General features: G+C 50.7%; 1 protein-coding gene across 3 annotated transcripts in view; it reads right to left on the reverse strand.

Annotated features, from left to right (window-relative positions):
- Positions 1-861: 861 nt before the first annotated feature.
- Positions 862-23,005, reverse strand: part of GDNF (glial cell derived neurotrophic factor) — a 26,120-nt gene continuing 3,976 nt past the window's right edge. Inside the window, exons 2-4 of one of the 3 annotated variants that reach the window (XM_023755017.1) lie at positions 21,996-22,169; positions 3,615-3,973; positions 862-3,519 (exon numbers count right to left, since the gene is read on the reverse strand). In XM_023755017.1, coding sequence (XP_023610785.1) covers positions 2,935-3,519; positions 3,615-3,973; positions 21,996-22,143 — 1,092 coding nt within the window. In that variant the 5' untranslated portion in view covers positions 22,144-22,169 and the 3' untranslated portion in view covers positions 862-2,934. Of the gene's footprint in view, positions 3,974-21,995; positions 22,170-23,005 lie in introns of all 3 variants that reach the window. The other 2 variants (XM_014457045.2, XM_006090129.3) reach the window with 2 other exon arrangements.

Genomic DNA, 23,005 nt, shown 5'->3' on the forward strand with positions numbered 1-23,005 from the left:
TTTCTTCTTTTTAGCATGTTTTTCTTGCCCCCAGAACACACTAAGCTCAGGGCCCCCATTTGCACGATTCCGGGGGTGCTGCTGCCTTGCACAGAGAACTGGTGTGAGTGCGTCACTCAAGTTTGTGCAAGGCAGTGGCTCTGTCCCAGGGTTTGTCCTGCAGGTTGGCCAGGATGCTCATTGTTGGCATGATCTACTCCTCAAGTACCGCCTCAGTGTCACCTCTAAAACAGGTGCCATGTTATCTATAATAATAAAAGGGTAATATGCTAATTAGACCAGACGTCTTCCAGACGTCATTCCGGACATTTTTCCTGATGAAGCCAGGCCTGGAGGGAAGCCAGCCCAGGTCCCGGGTGCCTGCGGGTGGCTGGAGGAGGGAAGCCCGGGTCCCAGGTGCCAGAGGGAAGCCAGTGCCGGCAGCTGGGGGAAGGAAGGCCTACTCTTGCACGAATTTTCGTGCATCGGGCCTCTAGTCTTCTACTATAATATCCTAACTGGATTCCTTATAGCATTTATCACCACCTGGATCGCTACATATTCTTACTTTTTTGCATATTGTCCTTCTCCACTCATATAAAACATCAACTCCACAAGGCAGCGGCTTATGTTTTGGCCACTTTGGGAGGGCTGGTGCCTTGAACAGTGCCTGGCACAGTGTAGACACCCGCTAACTACCAGTTGAGTGAACAAAGGATGTTTTTTCCTACTTGGGTGGTGATTGGCTGTGGAGAGTTGATAGGCAAGGCCATGGACCAACCAGCAGGCTCTGTGGTGGTGAAGGGGACAGAGTGCTTGTGGCCGGCTGCCTGGCCCAGCCGTGGTCCCAGGCACGTGAGGAAGTACAGAAGTACAGAGAGCAATAGAAATGAGTTTTTATTTGTAAAAAGTTACAAAATGATATTGTACAAAAATAAAGTTTGTAGAGAACTTTGGTTGAATAACACAAACGACCGAGACAGATCAGAGAAGTCAGAACTTCCAAAGAAGGGCCCTCCTTACTGGACCAGGTGGTGATCGCAACGACAGAGAAAAATCACAGACTTTACCCTTTTGTGTATTTAGGGGAGGATTCGCTTCCGTGAAAACCGGCTATGGTGTGTAGGCGATGCTTACGGTGTGTGGGTAGGACACCCACGGAGTCCTACAGCCCCTCTGGGCAGGGACTCTCCATGGGGAGAGGGGGCTGACTGAGTGGACCCCTGGGACACCAGCCACCAAGCCTGCCAGGACTCTGAATGGGACAGATGCCCCTGGGTGGGGCGACACCTAAGTGCTTCCTGAATGACCAAGGGCTGGCTGGGTCAGCCGCTCCCCTCGCTCCACTCCTCGCAGGGTCCCCGCTCTGGCCCCAGGGGAGGTTTGGGGAGAGGAAGTGCTTTCCCTCCATTTCCAAGTCTTGCAAGGGAAGCAGAGGGACGGAGAGGGGCAGAAGGATGGCGAGCTTGGGTGTTTGGGGTTAGGGGGGAGGGATGTCTGGTAACTGCTGCCTCCTGGTTACTTTGTGAAATGAATATGATTTGAGGGAGGCCAGTGGGGTCTTTTAATTGCTAAACCTGCCAGACTTGGGGGCTAATGGCCAAGGTAGTGACAGATGACCTCCTTGGTAAAAATCTCTTCCATGAATGTGTCCCACGCTCTGGGGTAGGGCCCAGTGCACTGCGTAGGCATCAGTTGCCGGGCAAACACACGGTCTGGAGGGTCTGGGCACTAGGAGGTGGCTGTTCCCATCCCGCCTGTCTCCCCTCCATGGCGTTCATCGGAAAGGTGGCACACTCGGGGAGCGCGTCCACCCTTCTGGGCCACCTTCTTCTACGGGAGAGGGCGGTGTACAGGGACAGCCACTGTCACCTGAGAGGACATCCAAGGGGCTTTGATGGCGACCCGCAGACCCCCGTTCTGGAAGGCCAGCAGTGCGCTCCTCGGCCGCGCTGGGCACCTGCACGCTCTCAGAACAGTGGGAAGGATGGAGGAAGAGTTTCCGTTCAGAGTGGAACCCTGGCAACCTGGCAGGATTTTACTTTTAGGTCAACGTTGGAGCCAGAACTGCCCACTAAAAGGGACTTAACCTTTCATTTATAGGGTTATGCATGTCATAGGTAGGTATATGTGGGGGGAATAAGAGCTTAAATCCATGCAGCACATGGCATTCTGCTCAGAGCTGGAGCAACGAAGACATAAAACCAAGTGCCAAGGGTCTCTGCACGCGCCTCTCCGGGACCCTGCCAGACATGCTCCTTCGGACACATTTCTTTCGTAAAAGGAAAAAAAAAGGAAAGAAAAGAAAGAAAGAAAAACAGGGAAGATGCTGAAATCTGGGGAAGTGAATGAGGGCTTTTCTTAAAAAGGTAAAGTAAGTGATTTTTGCCTAGCGACAAATGTGTTAATACTTTGAAAAGCATGGACCCTTTGTTCCCAATTAAACTTTTCTTTGTCACCCTTCTTTGCATTTTGCGAGCACATATACTTTGGCACCTTTGAAAAGAAACTTTAATAAATAAGGGACGAAAGAGAAACTCATTAGTGAACGGTAATAAATAACAATAACTTAAATCTCAATAAATATCTTCTATTTTCCGTATCTGAAACAGATGCATTGCATCGAGTAGCTTCTCTGGTCACTGGTGACCACGCACAGCCGGAGCTGGGGTGTATGTAACGCGTCTCTCTGTAAACCGACAGCCGCGGGGTTTCCCTGCCCCTGGGAGGCGGAGGCCTCCCCGCTCGCTCTCCTGCAAGAATGCTGCCGAGAACCGCAACCGGTTTCCTGTTTCCAAGGCCTTAAAGGAAACACTTTCAGGTTGGTTTTTAGTCTTGAGGACAGCCTTTTTGGTTCCTAGCCAACTTCTTCCCACCCCACACACCAAGTTCAAAATGAATCACCAGCCAGCCGTTCCCTATACGCTGGTGGTAGTAAACCTCAGGCCTCAACTTTCAGATGCAAAGGTTACTGTCTCTGTGTCTTTGCTTCCCCGCCACCCCCCTCCTTTCCGGGGTATGTCTCCACTGAGTGACAGAAAAATAAACCTTCCCTGCTTTCAGCAGTAAAACGTAATGACAAGGAATGACACCAGGATTCCGTTTCCCCGGTGTCTCCAGATGTGTGAAAACAAACCACAGGAGACACACTGGTTTAGTTTCAAGTGCATCCGCAACTGTGCCCGTGACTGGTGGACTGGTGGGCTGGTGCCAGCGGGCTGCATCAGATGAAACCATGGCAACCCCTCCCCCAGGGACACCAGCCCTGGGCTTCTGGTGGCATCGGCTGTTGTCCGGGAGAATCCAGATGCTGTTTCCTCTCTCCTGTCCAGGTCTGTGTAGCTGGATCTCTCTGTCCCAGGCTCCCACATGGCTCTCCTCCTCCTCCTCCTCCTCCTCCAGCTTGGTCCTCATCTTCCATTCCGGGCAAACATTTCCTGGGAACCTTGGTCCCTTTCTTTGCACCGCAGCAGGAATGCAATACACAGCCGTCTCTGGAGCCGGAGTCAGATACATCCACACCTTTTCGCGGAATGCTTCCTTAGAATATGGTAAACCAGGTTATCATCTAGAAACGACAGGTCGTCATCGAAGGCGATGGGCCTGCAGCAGGCCTGCCCTACCTTGTCACTCACCAGCCTCCTGCTTCTGGACAAGTTCTTTAATATTTTGTCGTACATCGTCTCGGCGGCCTCACAGGAGCCGCTGCAGTACCGGAAGATCAGTTCCTCCTTGGTTTCGTAGCCCAGACCCAAGTCCGTGACATTCAGGTGGATGGAGGTTAGGACGCAACCCCGGTTTTTGCCCCTCGGGCCCCGCCGGCCCTTCCCTCTGGGGTTCTCTGGGTGGGCGGCGGCGGCGGCCTGCCGATTACGCTCCCTTCTAGGCAGCACGGCCATTTGTTTGTCCGGGGACCTTTTCAGTCTTTTAATGGTGGCCTGAATAAAATCCATGACGTCGTCAAACTGGTCGGGATAATCCTCTGGCATATTGGCTGTTCAACGAGAAAAGAGAGAAGAGAAAACGTGAGACAACGACAGTGATCATTGCCAGCCGTCTTCTAGGCCAAAGTGCCACCTAAACTCCGCCAGGACGGGACGCACAGCAAAGCCAGCAGCCCAGCCAGCGAAGTGACCCCTGTTCCCCCCGGAACAGAGCTGACGGGCACCCGCCAACACTCCGCAGGAGGAAACAGTTCTGTTGAGAGAGACTGAGCCGTGGGTGACACACTTCCTTGTAGAAAACACATTCTTAGAGGCATGGTTTTCATTGGAAGAACATGTCCATTTTCAACATGTTGCTGTGAGCAGGCTGGTCCTCAGAGCCGGTTTTCTTGACTGAAAACATAGCCTAGAGTAGTGGATTCACACACACTGAGAATGAGCCCAAAACGCTCACCCGAAAGGCAGATGCCTACCCTTAGGGGTGGGTGTGGGAGGGGGCCAAGGAGTCTGCAGCTTTTCCAAGCCCTGGAGGGATTCTGATGTAGGTGATCCATGGAAATCCTGAACAAAGGATTTTTTGGATGGGAGGTCTCCCAACATGGCTACTACCCAGTGCTCCTCCCTGAAATCTCCCCGACCTAACACCTCTGCATGGTGGAGGGGCCAGAGTCTTTCTGATGGAACAAATGAAAAGCTCCTGAAGGCAAGTCTATTTTAAAACTTCCTGAAAAAAACACTAAGAGATTGCAGAACAGATTACTTTTCACTAAGAGGCTAATTTACCACTTTCTTGCAGCAGCATGAGATTTAAAAAAAAATATGGTAATTCTGCAAGATGACAATGAACTGTGTTGGCCGTAAGTAGAAGGAGAGGCGGTGTGTGCACAGGTGGAGTGTGACCCCCAGGTGGGTCCAGCCGCTGCTGCAGGCTGTCACGTGACTCCCACTGTCTTTGGTTAAAACAGGACAAGGCCTGTGCGCCTCAGGGACGTCCAGCGCATGGAGGAATGAGGGGCCCCTGCTGCGATGTCTGAGACCTTTGGGTAGAAGCAGGAATTCGCTCTCTTGGTGTTTTCTGCTGTGTTTCGGCATTTGCTTTCCCTGGTCAAGTGAGAGAGGATGAACCACTTAAACAACTTAGTACATTTCTGAAAGAGGAGAGTAATTCGAAAGCCCGTTTACTAGGTACCAGACCTTTTGTGCTCCCCTCATCTCATTTTCAGGCGATTTAGTCTGTTTAGGGTTATACGTGCCTTAACGAAATATACCACAAAGGAGTTGTTAGCAAGAGCGAATGTTTTTTCCAAGACTGTGTTAGAGCAGGGAAGGATTACACTGTGCCTACCCACGTCCAATTGTTCTGTCATGAACTGATTGTTAAGACAGGTATCGGGTATCCTATTGTGTAAAACAAAATCCAGCTGACATGACTTAACCACAGCCATTTATCTAGCTACCCATCTGTCTATCCATCTGTCTGTCTGTCTATCCATCTGTCTATCTATCCATCTATAGACTATATATATACATTATATTACATATGAACTATAGTAATGAACAGAGTGGGATCGTGTGACATCCCCAGAGCACCTCAGTGCCCGATGTCTAAAATTTGGCACGGGACGGTTCTGCTGCCCAGAAATCCCAAAGCTACTCCGCCCTGGCCTATGCCCCATCTCATCTCCTGCCAGGATGACTCCCTCATCCCAACCTTACCTTCCTCCCGTCTATTTTCCATCCGCAGCCAGAGCAGCACCCTTAAAACTGTCCATGCTGCTCACACCCCTGCTCTGCTCCACACCCTCCAATGGCTCCCCATTACTCTTGGGGGAAAAGCCAAAGTCCACAAGGGCCTGAGGCCCTACCTAACCCAGCACTGCCTCCCCCACAAGCCCTTGCTCCCTCCGACCTCACCTTCTCCTCCCAGCCTCCCTCCAGCATACCCTGGCCTCCTCACTGTTCCTTGAACACAGGGTTTCTCAGCCTCAGTACTACTGGCATTTTGGGCCAAATCATTCATTCTTGGCTGTTGAGGGCTGTCTGGTGCAAAGTAGGATATTTAACTGCATCTCTGGTCTCTATCCACTAGATGCCAGTAGCATGCCCCCCTCCCCCGCTTCAGTGTCAGACAAAAGTGCCTCCAGACACGGCCAAATGTCTCCTGGTGACAAAATCGTGTGGGTTGAGAACCATAAACCAGACACGAGCAGGGGCTTGGGCTGTTTTCTCTCTGCCTGGAACACTGTTCCTCAGAGCACCTGTGGCTCCCTTCCCACGTCCCCTTCAGCTCCTTTCTCAAATGGCCCCCCACCAAGTCCCACCCTGACCTCCTGTTTAGAATGCAATCTCCCCCAAGCCCCGATCCAGACCCTCCTAACCCCACTGCCCGCCATCACCCGGGACGACTCACCCCACGTCTGTTCTGACAGATGCGAACCCTAGCAGGCAGGGGCCTCTGCTTGCTGGCTCACCAACGGGCCCTGAGGCCTGAAACAGCACCTGGTCCCTGGAGGCCCTCAATACTTTGGGTGTGAACTCGTTCACATGAAGAGGGGGACAGAAAGAGCCCATCTTTCCAGGGGGCACTCGGGCTTCTGCTGCGAACCACACCGCCATGAAATGAAAGGCTCCAACACCAACAGCCCGCCTCACAGTCATTTTCCACCTGACAGCCAAGTGGAATAACCATCTCCAAGCGGACCTCTCCGCTCCCCCCCCTCTCTACCCTCCAGGCCAGCCTCCTGCAGCTTTCCAGCCTTAGGGCTCATGCCCACCTCATCCTGAGTTCAGAGTTCAGCAAGGGCTCCTGCCCCGAGTTCCGAGTTCCGGTTTCCCCAGCAGGACTGAGGAGGGAGAGGGTGCTGGGCTGGCCACTTCCTCTGACACTTTCTAACTGCACTTCCATAGGAAGCTTTATTTCTTAAAACAAAACTTTAAATCTCTCTAATTTAGAGAGCTGCTTATGCTGTTTGTGATTTTTTTTTAGTAATAAGCTATAAAAGGGGAAATTAGGTGTGCTCAGTTTCAGGCATCTGTGCTTGAACTTCTAAAACTGCTGTATTTGGCGTGATTAATCAAGAAAAGTCTTCCAATTGCAAAACAGACCCTTTGTTTTACAAAGGACTCCCAGGATGGGGTACCCGGAGCCATTGAAGGATTCCAGAATAGATCATTAACTTAAAAACCTGGGAACACAGGAAGTTAAAATCGGTTCAGAATCAACTGAAGATTAATTATAAATGAGGATGAAACATTACTAAAATTCTAACATAAACTAATGGGGAAACATTGGATTTACTAAAGTTCAACTTACACTGGTTTAGAGACTCATTACTTTATATAACATGATAAATTACAATTTTATGTGACTAGGGTTATAATAATGATTTGAATCAGCATTTATAATGTTCTTATTTATTACCAGATACTTTCAAAGTTCCTGACAAACATGTTCCCTCCTTTTTAAGACATTTTGACCGCATGCCTTTTTCCATCGGCTTTGCTCGCCAGACAAAACACAGAACACTTAGTTAAACGTGAGTTTCAGATAAATAGGGGATAGATTTTTAGTATAAGCATTCTTCCATAATGTTTGGGACATACTTATACTTCATTATGAGGCTGTTTAGTCCTTTTATCTTTTAAAAAATATGTTTTTATTGATTTTAGAGAGAGAGGAAGGGAGAGGGAGAGAGATAAACATCAATCAGCCGCCTCCTGCATGCCCCCCAACTGGAGATTAAGCCCGAAACTGGGCATGTGCCCTGCCTGGGGACAAATCAGTGACCGCTAGGTGCATGGCCAACACTCAACCCACTGAGCTGCCCTGGCCAGGGCCCTTTTCCCTATTTCAAGTGCCACTTGGCCTTTTGGGGATGATGCAAGTGGCAGGGTAAATGCACCAACCACGTAGGCTTTTGGGTGAGGGGTACCCTGAATTCAAAGGCCTCCTGGCACTGGGAAGCAGATGAGAAATGTTCGATGTGTTCAACCGAGGGGTGTAGTTAATAAAAACTTCTCCTTTCTGTGGGAAAACCTCCCTCCTACTTGTTGTCATTGTGGAAGTATTTATTTAAGTCCCAAGTTCAGGCCATAGGCGACTCTTATTGAGCTGAAGAGTTCTCCTCCTCTCCGTTCTTCTTATTGAAAAATAGAGCAAAAATAAATAAATAAATAAATATTTATGCTGAAAGTTTTATAAGGATATATATTTTGGAAACCAGAAAAGGGCAACATTATATTTTCTAAACCACAGAGCAAATAATCCTGTCCCTTCCACTAAATTCCCAATTCCGGGCCCTGTGATGCTGACTGAGTTCATTCATAGAGCGGCCCCAGCGCTAGGTATCTGGGGGTGCCGGGAGCCATGCACCTCACTGAGCCAGTCCTCGAACATCCTGCTGAGGCCTTAAACCCGGTCCGGGCAGGTGAATGCCGGAAGCCCAACGCTGCCTCAGTGTTCCAGGAATTCACCCAGCCGAGGGGAAGAAAGGCACTGGGGTTTGGATTGGTTCCCTACATTAAGACTTAACGTCATATCATTTTGTTCGTTATGCTATAAAGGGCTTGGCAGACTGTCAGCTACACGAATGGCCCTCATTAGTATTAACTTTGTAGTAAAATACCTGCCAACCACAAAAGAGGACAATCTTTAAAAAAAAAAAAACCCACAAAAAACAACAAAACACTTGCTCACTTCCCAGACCAACTTGGGGGAGAGATCTTGGTTGGAAAACATGTTTATCTAAAAGCTCAAGTTTTTGCCCTGGCTGATTTGGCTCAGTGGATAGAGCGTCAGCCTGTGGACTGAAGGGTCCCAAGTTCGATTCCGGTCAAGGGCACATGCCCGGGTTATGGGCTCAATCCCCAGTGAGGGCCATGCAGGAGGCAGCCAATCAATGATCCTCTCTCATCATTGATGTTTCTATCTCTCCCTCTCCCTCTCCCTTCTTCTCTGAAATCAATAAAAAATATTTAAAATAAAGAAAAGCTCAAGTTGTTGAAAAGTCAAAATACCCAAATGCATTTAAGTCATTTTTCAGTTTGCAACCGAATATCCTGGCATCGTCCTGTTTAAAATATTTCCACGGGATGTGCCCTTTGTATACACAGTTATTTAAACACACGGGACCTTGTGCGGGGCCATGACTCCCAGAACAAGCCGCTCAGAGCACACTCCACCTCCCCTTGATCTTGGAGGAAAATACGTTCCCTCGGGAACCAGGGGCTGGGAGAGTGACTATTAGTTAAAGTTAATTGAGTTTTTGCAGGAACAGCGGTGAGGCCTCAGAGTATCCCTGCAGCAGCCACGCTGAAAGTACAGAACTCAAAGGCTGCCTTGCGGAGGCCGGCCTCGGCTGGACAGAGTGCCTCCTGAGTGCCAGATGGCTCTTAACAACAGGACAGGCGAGCTGGGTTTCAATCACAGGGGTCACTTCATGTTCGCAGAGCTGTCCCCCTCTCACCCCGCCAGGCTGGGGGCTAGGCCGGCCTTCAGCCTGTCTTCAAGCCGTGGGCCCACGAGAGAGGCTGCGCAAAGCTGTCTACAGCGCGAGGGGCTGACCCCTGGCCAGGTGGAAGGGGACTCAGGGGACCCAGGGAAGGTCCCCCAGGGTCCCAGGAAGCAGGAGCCATCTTCTGAGCCAGCTCGGGCCACTGGGGCTCAGGGCCTCAGGCCTGGGTGTGGCTTGCTCCAGGGAGCACCGGCCTCTGTACTTGCAAAGCGCCCGGCATCCATGTTGCGCCCCGGCAAGGGTTGGTGCACCGAGGACCACAGGGCGAGCTACTGCCCACACAAGGCCACGGAGGTGAGAGGGTCTGGAACCAGCGCCCAGATGCCTGCATGCCAGGTAGTGCCCGGCGCTGGGTGCACTAGCCCCTGGGTGTGCTGTGCGGGGCTGCGGAGGTGCTGGGCAGCCCCTGCTCATGTGAGAGGCTCCCCTAGAGGCTGCCTGCAGACAGGAGGCAAGTGGGAACCCCCAAGTGGGGGACATTTAACCTAACATTCTCTGCCTACCTGTACCCAGGTAAAGTCCACCTTGCTCTGTAGACCAAGTATATGAAAAATAGTTCTCTCTACATATACATATACACATATGTACTATATATGTATATATACACTATATATGTACATTATATATGTAGTTCTATAGATACAGACAATCATACATATATGTATATATAAACACATGCATGCTTATATGAAAAGATCAGTATATGATTCCTATAACCTCTCAAGAAAATTCCCAACTAATGTCATTCATTTAAAAAAATACTTTTTTATTGATTTCAGAGAGGAAGGGAGAGGGAGAGACAGAAACATCAATGATAAGAGTCATTGATTGGCTGCCTCCTGCATGCCCCACACTGGGGATCGAGCTTGCAATCTGGGCATGTGCCCTTCTGGTCCATAGGTCAGTGCTCAACCATTGAGCCACACCAGCCGGGCTCACACCATTCTTTAGATTAGCTATTTTTTCCATCAGGTACAAACATGAGCTTCTTTCACTACTATGGAGATATTATCAGAACTACCTAGTGGGGTCTTTTATAATTCCTCACATGACAACATTTCATTCTATATTTAAAAAAAACAGCTTCCTTGATGCACTTAAAAAAACACCTTACCAATATAAAGGTGGGATGGATGCCGACTTTCACACAGAGCTAACGTTAAACCCAGCCACACCTCTGGAGGCTAAAGTAGGGGCTGAATATTCTCTCCACTTTACAGACCGGGAAAGTGTGGCTCAGCGAAGATCAGCATTTGCCCAGGGCCACAGGCCTCGTAAATGTGGACCCAGTTGATTTGGTTTCAAAGCTCAAACTCGTTGCAGTTCTGCATGATGCCTGTTTGTTCCTAGGTAAAGCTCTGACTACCATGAAGCTTTCGAACAGAGAGGGCATCCTATGCCACCGTCCTTCAGTGTCCAGCATCCAAAAGCCAAGCAGTTAACCCCACCTGCGCATGGTCAGCCACCACATTCGGAGCAGGAAGTGAGAAATGCACCTTCTGTTGAAGATTCAGTATGAATTCTAATATTAGGCTGCCTCGCCCGCGGAGCTCAGCACCCTGTCCCCACGGAGGGAGAGCGTGGCCTCAGGGGCCTCTCTCCCAGGTCCTGGCTCCTGCGACTCGGTCGCAGGCAGAGCTGGCGAAGGCCCAGGTGAAACCGGAAAGCCGGCAGCCAAGGGCAGCGGCCGATTCAGACACAGCGGCCCCGTCTCCGGAAGCTCCTCAAACGCACCCTGGCACCAAGTGCGGGCTCTTGCGGCAGAGCCGGAGAGGACGGAGCCCGGGATGCCAGTCTGGGTCAGCCCTGCCCAGCCTCGTGACCTTGGACTAGTCACTCAAGCCCGGTGAGGTCAACCAGACCCTCTGGGCCCCTCCCAGGCCTAAAAGCCGAAGATGTGGACAGAGTCTTGGTGGACAGTGCTGCCCAACCCTGGTTTTTGGTCACCTCTGTCAGGGAGGGGCCACCTTGGGGATGTCCCCAGCATTCCACTATCGAGGGGCCGGGAAACCGCACAGGAAGTATTACAGGTTCTAATTCTCAACCTTTTCAGTTTACCTCTTGGCTCTACAGTTACATTTGAAATAATCACCACCAAGCGCCTGTCAACACACAAAGCCCTCTTCCTGTGCCCTGTTCAGGCGAGGTGAGGCAATGTGTAGAACGGGTCCTGTATTTGAGCCTCAAAACCCCCAGATTCTAGTGGGAGACACCCCTCCACCTCAGTCTCCATCTGACCCCCGAGAGGACAGCCTATACCGCCATCCTTCAGTCTCCAGCATCCAAAAGCCAAACAGGACACTTGCCACTTTCTTAACATCTCCTCTCTTCTTCATCTCTGATTTTGCTACTTGAAACATGTGTGGGTCAGACTCAGCTCCTGTCCCCGAGGCCAGAGCCACCGAATGGATCGCGAGAGCCCCACAGCTTGTCCTGGACACGGCCGACCCTGGTCCTCATTTGACCTTCATCGACCTCTGAAATGTGTCGTGTTAGTCCCTGAGAATGTTCCAGTTTCCTGAAAAATCCCACCAAGTTCTGTCATCTGCTATTATTTAAAAGTGTTCATTTGGCCATTTATTTGAACTGATTTAAAAAAATAGTCCGTCAATCACTACGCCCTGGAGTGCGGTGCGTCTCACATTATGTAACGAGCGTCCTCGCGCTCCTGTTTTGGATGGAGCACCATCCTCTTGGGCTAACTTCACCAGGGTCCCCCCAGCACCTACTTGCTAAGAACAGTCACCCACAGAGCAGTCTACGAAGCCACCGTGGCCACTGCCAGAGCTACCAGTGCAGCTCTCCACAACCCATGGTTTGGTGACAATAAGGCATAATGACACGGGTTTATTTGAAAAGTATTTGCGTTGTAAAAACACCCGTGTTTTGTTGTTTTAAAACTGCATTTCTGGATCCTCTCAAGGCAGAAGAAAAAGATCCACTAGATTGCAAACCATTTCAGAAATAGAAATCGGGGCCCGGGGTACACTTTTAACAGCCACTTTGCCCACCAAAATGTCATTTTCTTTCCCATCTCCACCTCCTTGGACCAATAGTGCACACACTTATTTATTAGACTGTATGTTGAATTTTTTTAATCCTACCACTTAACTAAGAAAACTTGTCTGAATTATAATGGAAATTGCTGCATGAATACCAACAGCCAAAAAACAACCCCCCCCCCCAAAAAAAAACCCCAACCCTCACTCAGGCAGACAGACTATATCCATTTTGTTCCTCAGATTCTAATTACCCTGCTCTGATTTCCACCTGTGTCCATACTTTGATTTTAGTGACGCTAATAATTTTACAGTAATAGAGCCTGGATCCCCTGGGGGGAAGATGTCCTTTCTCCTGCTTTTAAATCAGGAAAACAGCCAACAGGGTGTCCATTTGTTAGCTAATCCACGCACACCTGGTGTGAGCAAAAAGCACTCGCAGTCAGCAATGAACGCCGCATGCTAACGAGTGCGCACCAGGGCTCGGCTGCTGCCCTTGGAATAACCTTCGAGGGGAAGGGCAAGAAAGTGACCCGATGAGAGGAAGCGCAGAGCAAGCCGCTGGGGAAAATAACCCCTGTGGGGTCACCAGAGGGAAACCCCAATGGAACCCAGAAGCAACGGCACCCGAGCCTGCCTGTGGCCGAGAGGCCCAGGATTCCCGGGGACCCCCAGCCCTGCCCAGGGCCAGCTGAGCTGCGGGGAAGAGGCCTGGGGGACCTGGGCAAGAAGAGGAGGGATGAAGAGAAGAAGAAAGGAAAAGCAAGGCCGGGGGAGAAAAGTGTTCTCCATCATCTGAGCCTGTGAGGTAGACCCTGTGGTCAGGCGTGGGGGAAGGACTTCCTCCCCTCCGCCCAGTGAACACATTTATTGGAATGAATCTCTTGAGCCTTCATATAATCAGGTCTAAGTTTCATTCAGAAACGTCCCCCTTCACAAAACCCCAGCACCTGGCTTTTCTCCTTGCTGACTTTCTGTCGTAGCCAGAGAGTTCCGTCGTGCTGTCGCGGTGTCGCTGTGTTGCCGTGTCCTGGGCTGGCGGGACGAGATCTTTTGACATGGTCACAAGAGCCAGTGCTGGGCTCGGGCTGCCCTGGGTCCGGAGTCGGGCTAAGCTGCTTAACCACACAGAGTCCCAGTCGCCCCTTAAAACGGGGATAGCCACCCCTTTCCCCGAATGGAAGAAAAGGCTTTAGCTCAGTGCCTGAAGCACGGGACACACGGTGTAAGGTAAGTGCACGTGGTCGTCATGTCTGTGGTTATTCCTCAGTGATGCCTACACAGAGGCAACGGCGTGAAGATCTGCTCCACCGGCTGCAGACAGGGCACAATTTCCCCGAAGGGGATGAGACACTGGTCCCGCTGCTCCCCGAGAGAGGCCTGGGCCCCGGCATGGTGGTCTGTGTTCTGTGGGCAGAGGAGCAGGCCTGTCTTGGGAGTCTGTCCCGTGTCTTCTGTGTTTCTAGAAGTGCCCGAACATGAACCTTACAGGCATCAGCTGATTGCTCGGTCCATGAAGAATAATTGTGTGCCCTCTGCTCAGATCTGTGCCTTGGAACTGAGGCTGGCCCCCTTCTGGGGGCACAGGAACACTTTCCAGAGTGCCCGTCGGTTGTTTTAAGAGAGTCAATGTCCAGATCCTCACACTTGCACACGTGCTGTCTCTCCCAGAACTGGCCTGCCTGCGAACACCCCTGCAGCCGGCCCCCCGTTCTCAATCGCCCTCCTGCTCACTGGGAGAGCTGTGCTTCTCCCCCACCTCACTCCTTCTACGGGGAGGCACGGACCAGGGTAACACTGAAGGTGCAGGGAAGGACAATCAGGTCGCGTGGCTCCTGGGGACAAGCCGAGGCCAGAGCTCGGCATCCTGAGGTTGACTCACTCTAATCACCTGCAACCTTCACAAATACAAACGGAAGGGAAGTCTGCAGGGCAGCAGGCAAGACAGCTGGACTTCTAAAAAATGTCAGTGTCATGAGAAAAAAAGGCTTGGGGGCTATTCTAGAATAAAGGAGAATAAAGAATGTGATCCCCGATTAAGAAAACAACTATAAAAGACACGATTGGCAGAAGTGGGGAAATTCACGATGGACTGTCTGTTAGGTAACAGTATCGTATCGATGTTAAATTCCCCGAGACCGGTAACTGGATTGTGGTTCCATAAGACAATCTCCCTATTCTTAGGAGCTACCCGCTGAGCTACTTGATGGTTTGCTGGGAACTAATTCTCAAATGATTCAGAAAATAAAAATGAAGCAGAATGCTAACAAGAGACTTGGTGAAGGCACATGAGGACCCATGAGGGAAGGTCCCAGATGAATAACCCAAGAAATACTGAAGCAGGTGGTGCTGTCTTCATTCTGCTGAGGCTTGGTGCTTTATCTGCCTGTGTGGCCATCCACACATCCCTCTATTCATCCTATAATTAAGGTCTACAAGTATGATGGTTTTCATGGATGCATGTTAACATGTGTATTTGACTTGAAAATGAACTTGGCCCTTTTCTGACCCAAAAGTCAATTTATTTGGGCCGAGCAGTTTAATATTTCTTTAGGAATTGAATAAGATAAATTTGCAGGGCCAAGGTTTTTCCAAAAATATATGTGAAGCCCAGATACAGTTCCCAAATGGGCTGGACATTACATCGGGTACAAGTAACTGAACTTATGATAAAAAGCTACAGAAGTCATCTTAGACGTATCAGTAGTTTACAACATCCTGGGTGCAAGCTCACAAAGCAAAAAAAAGGCTAACACCTTAAAAACCACGACTCCCCACTTCAGTTATTAAAGTCGTACAAAAGTGGGCTCTGTCTCCACCGAGCTCACTAGTTGTTTTCCATGGCAACCCTCACTGCCCATGCACACCCACTCCTGCTCCCCCTGTGATAGTCATTGGCGCATGTTCCCAGGTGAACTCCCCATTCCCTGGGCAGAGGAGGAGGGATCTGAGAAGAAGCACCTTCCAGAAGCTTCCCAAAGGCGTAAGCCTAGCAAGCATTTGAGGAGACCTCGCTATGTCCCGAACCGTTAGGGAGCCTTCTCTCATTGCCAAAGGCATCTGTGTTACTGGAGAACGCAGAGAAATTCATGTTTCTCTCCTTAAAACACGCTGACCTGGTCTGCGAAGTAGCCATTAATAACATGAGCCCAGGCCCACTGCAGCCCAAACAAAATCATGGAAAGGGCCTAACAGAGATTTATTAGCTTGCTTGCTTGATTTTCCTGGGAATCTGTGCTTCAGTGTTGGTCAATGTATTTTTTTTAAAGGGTAGAGATTTAAAAAAATATATGTTTTTATTGATTTTAGGGAGAGAAGAAGGAAGAGGGAGAAAGAGAAATGGAATCGAGTCTGAAACCCGGGCATGTGCCCTGACAGAGAATTAAACCGGCGACCTCTTGGTGCATGGGTCGACGCTCAAAAAACTGAGCCACACGGGCGGGGCAGTGGATGTAATTTTAACAAACCAGTGTTTGTGTGATCTTAGTTTTCTGATATGGGAGCACAGTCTATGTGAGGGCAAAATTACCGGCTTTGGCGCTAGAAGTTGGAGGGTTGAATTCTGGCTTCGTCATTCCTGATTTTGTGACCTTGAACAACTTTCTAGGTCTCATTTCTTCATCTGCAAAATGGGGATACTAATCTCCTCTCATCTGCTGGGGCTCAAACATCTCAATTTTAGGACAAGACATAAAACCTATTTGTTAAAAGCAGGGTTAGCATGTGGGCCACTAAGAGGCACTAGTCCCTTACTTGAGGACTGATAGGTGGGCTCAATTGTGCTTCTACCTAGAAGCTTTGAAACACAAGGCACCATATTTCAAAGTGAAGACTGTGCCTGTGCTGTAGACCCCACTCTCGAGCAGCCGGCCACCTGTGTAACTTCCACAGGGTGACATGCGTTGCAGCCAGATCCCACTCGCTGCCGCCTGCCTGCGCCAGGAGCTCCAGGGGCGCCCACGGCCATCAAAGAACAGAGCAAGCACCTTCTTTTCCTGGATTTCACAGCATCTCATAATCCGGGTATCACCTACGGAGATATCCTAAATTTCACACCACTTCCCGCCACCTGTTCCCAGTACTTGGCGACGGGTCTGGCCTCTTCCTGTATCCACCACCTACCCCCTGCCCATATGGTAGCCACAAATCTGCCCATGCTTCTCCTTGGTCTGGAATGTGCTCTTTTCCTTCTTCCTCCCCTTCCTAATACCCGTCTTTCAAGTGCAGCTCAAATCCTCCCTCTCCCCCAATCCTTTCCTGCTATGATCTCCAAACTCCAGTGACCTCGTTGCTAGGAATTCTTACCGTGACCGCAGCTAACGTAAACCTCTGGCAGACAAAGGTATCTGTCAGACTGACAACCGCCTGCCCACCCACCCACCCACCCACCCATCTGGCCATCCATAGTTTACAACTAGATCATAAGCTATTTAAGTTCACAGTTTTGCCTTTAGATACCACATAGGGCCTGGTGCAAAAGATACTTAATACTTGCTTCTTGATGGAGCTCAAGTGATTAATTAAAGAGCAAGTGTTTTAACTGAATAAAGGTTGGTACTACATAAACAAAGATGAAAGGGATGTTGGAAGGGGAACATGCCAGATAGCTTTTATTTTCATATCAGCAAAAGTAGAATCTTTTGAGCAGAATTCTTTGGCTGTTGGATCAGCCGAAGGTCCTAAGACGGGCCAATTCAAATTAAGCCTGAAATAGTTCTCTAAACAGCCACAGTTTGAAATAGGTCTTGAGCCTGGGGCCAGAGTGAGATGTTGGACTCAGATCTCAAGTGAGGAATCAGTGACTCCTAAAAGTCTGACATGCAATTTCTTCCCCCAGCCCCTGTTTTTATTTAAAAAAATTTTTTTTCTCATTCTGACATGCAATTTCTTGATCCCAAGAGCCCCTCTCTAGCTCAGATAGTCACCTTATTACAGTATCGTTCATTCATATAGTCCCCAGAGCTATAGGAAGCAATAGATGGATGGTGTATTTATTCTGTATCCCATCCCATTCCATTTGAAAGCTTACCATTTAACCAGCTGGTTATCCTTAGCTGGATAACCAAGGGCGGAACGTTTACTCAAGTTCACTAAAGCGTTTTTGCTGGGTTTATGAAACATCTTAAATTAAATATCCAGCTGGGATCATTCAGAACAGAAACACAGTCTCTTAATACAGGTGGCTTCCAACTCGCAGCACATAAAGCTCTTCGCTTGCCCTGGCTCCTTTCTCCCCAACATGACTATGGGGATCTGATGGGAAAAATCCCACAGGAACTATGTGAGCTTAGAAGATGGGGGAAGGGAAACCTGGGAAGAGCCGGGGGGAGCTGACCCAGGGGCAGACTCCCAGGCAAGGCTGACCTGCCTACGTGCTGACCAACCCCATGACGGTGGGGCCCAAAATAGCCTCCCCCCCAAGGCCTGCGCTGCTTTCACTCTGCGAATTATGCTGCGCTGCTTGAAATTCCACTGTTTGGAGTGGCGTCTTGGCTGAGGCCGGTGGGAGGAAAGGCGCTCCTTGGGGGCACGGCGATGGGCCATTGGAAACAGGAGGGTGACAAACAGCAACTACAATCCTCATCTCTGGGGCTTTACGCAGCATTACCTCATTTAACCTTCACAGCCACCCCAGGAGGCAGGCTTACTATTACCCCTATTGTAGCGATGAGGAAGCTGAGGTTTAAGAGATGTGAAGTAACAGCTGGGTAAGTGGCAAGGCTGGGATCCAAGCCATAGTCTGAACTGAATGGGGAGACTTGAGCTTGTGCTGTTGAAATGCTCTGATTTCTTGCTCTGCCCCCCTACAGACGAAGGAAGAGACTCTAGCCTAATAATATTGTGAATTATATTTCAGTTGTATCGTGGTTTACTTGCTAGCTTGATTTAGAAGATGGTTCCTATAGGCAATTTTGTGACTTGCTACCAAGCAGGGGGACCATAATCCCACTATATTACAACAAACTGTGGATGGCCTGTAATTACAGTGTAACAACGCTCAATGTTTCCTCTAGCGGCTTCCAGGCCCACAAAAAAGCCCACTTTACCAGTCCAGGGTTTTTCCCATTTACTCTCAGTTTACAATGCTACCAAATCGTACCGCACGTCCTCCATACTGGATAGTATGTCCCATGAGGGCAGGGACTCTGTCTGTTGTGTGTACCAAGGGCCCCCCAGCACCGAGGACAGTGCCTGGCACATTCAGCCACACATGAACTCTTTGTTAAACGCATCATGCCATTAGATCACAGCTTTTTAAAACCACATACACGTTATGCCTTTTCTGTGAAACACCTTTAGGTCTCGCCCGCAGCTGCGACCTGGTATGTGACTGTGATTAACTACTAAATTCAGGCAAGCTGTGCAAGATGGTTTTAGTCGATAGTGGAAGTCCTTCCTCCCACATAAAGGGTTTCCCCCCAATAGCAAAACCAAATGCTCTCTGCGCATGTCCGTGGTTTGGGGACACTCTGCCCCCAGCTTCAGCGGACCTGCCTCCTGCCATCCTGGAACTCTTGGACAATCTGCCTTTTTGGGCTTCCTTGTAGCTCTAAAGTGCTATGCCGCCTGTGGGTTCCACCTTCTAGATCAGGGGTCCTCAAACTACGGCCCACGGGCCACATGCAAATACAAATATTGTATTTATTCCCGTTTTGTTTTTTTACTTCAAAATAAGATATGTGCAGTGTGCATAGGAATTTTTTCATAGTTTTTTTTTTTTAAACTATAGTCCGGCCCTCCAACAGTCTGAGGGACAGTGAACTGGCCCCCTGTTTAAAAAGTTTGAGGACCCCTGTTCTAGATTCCTCATGCCTGCCTTAATCACCTTTGGAGAAGATAGTGGCAAAAAGCAAAATAAAAGAACAGAGATAGCTAAAGGAAGAGTCTTGGATGCCCCACAAGGAAAATCACAAATCCTTGAGTTTCGGTACGTTCCAGTTGCTATCGGGGGTGGCCACAGCCCATTTACTTTGTAGCCAACCTCTAGGGAAGCAAGGGAGCCACTTATCATTTCTACTTGGCAGTTCATCCTCGGAATAGGATCCCGACTGCTTCACTGAACACTGGGACCAGCAGGACACAGGCAACCCCGGGGTGAGTACATGGACGGGGCGCAGCCCAGTCCCCTCTGCGCAGCACAGAACGACTGCGGCAGCGTCCAAGAGCCTTTGCTCGTCACTAAGTTACTGCATTCGAAAGGAAGCGGGGCCAGGGTTTGTGGCACGTTATATTTTCAAATGGAACAAGTGACTTAGTGCTTTTCTGCATAAGCCTTCACCAGTGGCACGGTGTACAGCGCAGAATATAAATGTCAGCGCCGTGACAGGGGCGTGCTGACACGGTCGAGTGCTCAGAGCCTGCACACTGTCAGGGCCCCGCTTTCCCTGCGCTGACAGCTGGCTACTGGATTGGACGTACCTGGAAGGAAGTCAGTTTGGCTTAGAAGGCGGCCCAGTTTCTCTGCAAGTTTTCTCTAGGACCTACTGGGTCTTCCCATAGAGACAGCAGCCCTGGGTGGGCTCTGCTGGTTCGGATGTAAGTGGAGTAGTCAGAATCCTGTCCACTGTGACTCAACATCCGTTTTGGAAAACGGAAGGAATCTCCCTCCCCCCACAGCAGGCTCCCCTCCTCCCCCGTCAGCAGGAACACTGCTACCTGGCTTTGTGACCGGTGGTATCTTGGAGGCACAGATTTTCTCAGGGTATTAGCAGGTCATAGTGATCCTAACCCTGACTGCACATCAGACTCACCTGGGGAAGATCTAAATCCCCAGATGCCCAGGCCACGCCCCAAACCCATTAAGTCAGAACCTCTCAGGTGAGGCGCAGTGTCAATAGTCATTCAAGTTCCCCCGGTGATGCCAATAAGTAGGGGTCTTTTATGAGACTTTTCCCAAAGGAGGCCAGGGCAGGGGCATGAGGGCCAGGGGGCAAAACTCATAGCCACTGGCATTTGGGAGTGGAAAGGCCTGCCTTTACTGTACAGTTTTAAATCGTTCATTGAGTTCTCAAGCAAGTAAGTAACGTGTCCAAAGTCACAGAGTCCGTCGGAAGCAGAGCCAGAACCAGGTGCCGGCACTAACTAAGCCCAGGTAGTCAGGATACGGATATGCCACCGAGGGCTCCAGGAGTCAATGGGCTTCATCATCTGGCAGCCATGGTTCCCTCGTTTACCACTGTGTCTCTGGTCCTCTGGCCTAAGCTACGCGAATGAATGAAAAGCCGTGTAGCTCACCCGGGCACTATTGGAAAGACACTGGTACTGAGGGGCATTTTACACTTAAGGTTCTATTGCAGAATCATTTATAGAGACTAAGACGGAAATTCGCGCTTGAGACCAAAGCCCTTAAGAATAGGTTTCTACCGCACAACTAAGTGACGGAAACTCTCAGAGCAGCTACTTTAATTTCAAGGAATCAAGCATGTCCTCTTGCTAACCTAAGTCACTCTTGAAGTCTTAATTTGCCTTGAAAAATGAGCTTTTTGGGGACGTCTGGCAGAATATGCTTTTATTGTTGTAAAGAAGCATAAAATAAAGACATCACATTTCCTAGGCTGGTCTTAGCCCAAGGCTGCAGGGTTTGGGGGACTCTTAACCACACAGCTGACTTGTGGAGCCACTTCTGCTGTGCCTGTGACCACAGAATATTTCAAGTGCAAACTAGCTGGGGGCTCATGGGAGGGGGAGTAGCCAGGGTGACTCCTGGCTAGAGCTCTCTTTTGCTTTATTTGGGGATTGTGTCAAATGTTACGCCTTGTTACCTACATACCCTCCCCCCCTGCCCCCCGCCATGACCTCTGACCTGTAATGTAGCATGCCTGGCTTCAGGCAGCAGATACACTTCTGAAGAGTGGAGGGTAAATTAAACCCCAGCTGACGCCCTAATAAAGTGCCCTCTAAAACATCTGTGAGAGGCGCCATCGCAGGTGTACCTTCTAATTTGCATAACCTGGTTTCTTGTCTTAAGAGTTAACGTTGTCATGTGTGGGGTGAGCTCCCGCGCTCCCGCCAGTTCCAGCCAGCACGTTACCCTGTCTTTCCCCAGCAGATCTGACACTGCCCAGATCTTGCTCCGGGAATCCCGTCCCTCCTGTGTTTCCTCTGATGCGGGTTTGGCTTGTGAAACCTCAGCCTCTTCCCTGGCCAGGGCGGTTTAGGATGGAGACGCAATTGCTTTCAGGCCAGGGCTTTGGAAGAAAGGAAAAAACAAACGTGTGTGTGTGTGTGTGTGTGTGTGTGTGTGTGTGTGAGAGAGAGAGAGAGAGAGAGAGAGAGAGAGAGAGAGAGAGAGAGGAGAGGAGAGGACTGTGTTTTCGGTGGTCTAGAAGATACTGTTCATTGGAATGCTAAATGCACAGCATAAAACGTGACACCCTCTGTCCTGGGCAAACCAGCAGCACGTGTCATCTACAGACTAGGCCTGTGGGCAGCAGCCTGAAGCGCCTGCGCGAGTGGGAAGGTAATGCTGCCACCGGGCTGGCCTGGGGTGCGTGCGGGCGGGGGGCGGGGTGCGTGGGGGTCCGCCGGTGGGCCCCCCGCGGGGAGGGAACGGTTCTTACAGTCACTGCTCAGCGCGAAGGGCGCGCGGCGGCCGGGGGAGCGGTCTTCGGCGGGCGCCTCGGGAGGCCTCTTACCGGCGGGCAGCGGGAAGGCGGACGCGGTGTGGAGCAGCGCCAGGCAGACAGCCACGACATCCCATAACTTCATCCTGGAGTCCCGGCCGGCGGCGGCACCTGCGCCCGCGGGCGAGAGAACCGAGAGCGCGGTTAGGCCCGGGCGCCCCTCCACCTCGGCCCCCGCCCCCTCCGAGGCTCTCTGGGCATCTCCGACTCTTGCCCCGTCCCAGGGGCGACCCGAGCCACTCTCTCGGGGTCCGCACGCAACCGCCTTTCTCTTTCAACACCCCGTCCCGGGGTCTGATTGTGGCCCAGGGCCGCTGCCCCCCCCCCCCCCCAGTCCCGATACGACGACACCAGGACCCCGTCACCTCGCGGACGCCGGGACGCCCGCCCCCCACTCTCTGGGGGCGACCAGGAAGCCCCCACGCTGTTTTGCGCCGCCCCAGCCCGTCTCTCCAGACAGCTGCGGGCAAACCGGCTCTCAGCCCAAATAAGCGGCCAGATCTTTTATTTTAGAATAAAATCCAGCGCCCCTGGGCCCGGGGTCCGGATCCCGCGCCCAGCTGAGCGGCGGCAGGCTCGGGGCACCTCCGACCCCACCGGCCGCCCACACGTCATCGCACCTGTTTGGTGGTGGGAGCCAGGAGTTAGTAGAGACTTGGAGACTGTGGGCCGGGGTGGGACTGTGTTAAGTTACGTAACTCCCCGCAGCATCCACTGGTTTAAAATACGAGTTCCCCCTCTTAAAGGTATGCACATCCACCAACTACATGAAAGCCCAGGGGAGCTTAAGGCGCGCGCAGCCCATGCTGCAGCTTGCACAGGGAGGGAGGGCGCTGGTCTTGAAAATGTTCATCCTTCGTGGTATATGTATATACCCGGACACTTTCAATTGTGCAGTTTTGCGCGATTTCGAGTCTACAATCCCTTCCCTTCCCAAACGAGTCTCG

Source organism: Myotis lucifugus, unplaced genomic scaffold (genome assembly GCF_000147115.1).
Source record: "Myotis lucifugus unplaced genomic scaffold, Myoluc2.0 scaffold_68, whole genome shotgun sequence".
Classification (NCBI taxonomy): Eukaryota; Metazoa; Chordata; class Mammalia; order Chiroptera; family Vespertilionidae; genus Myotis; species Myotis lucifugus.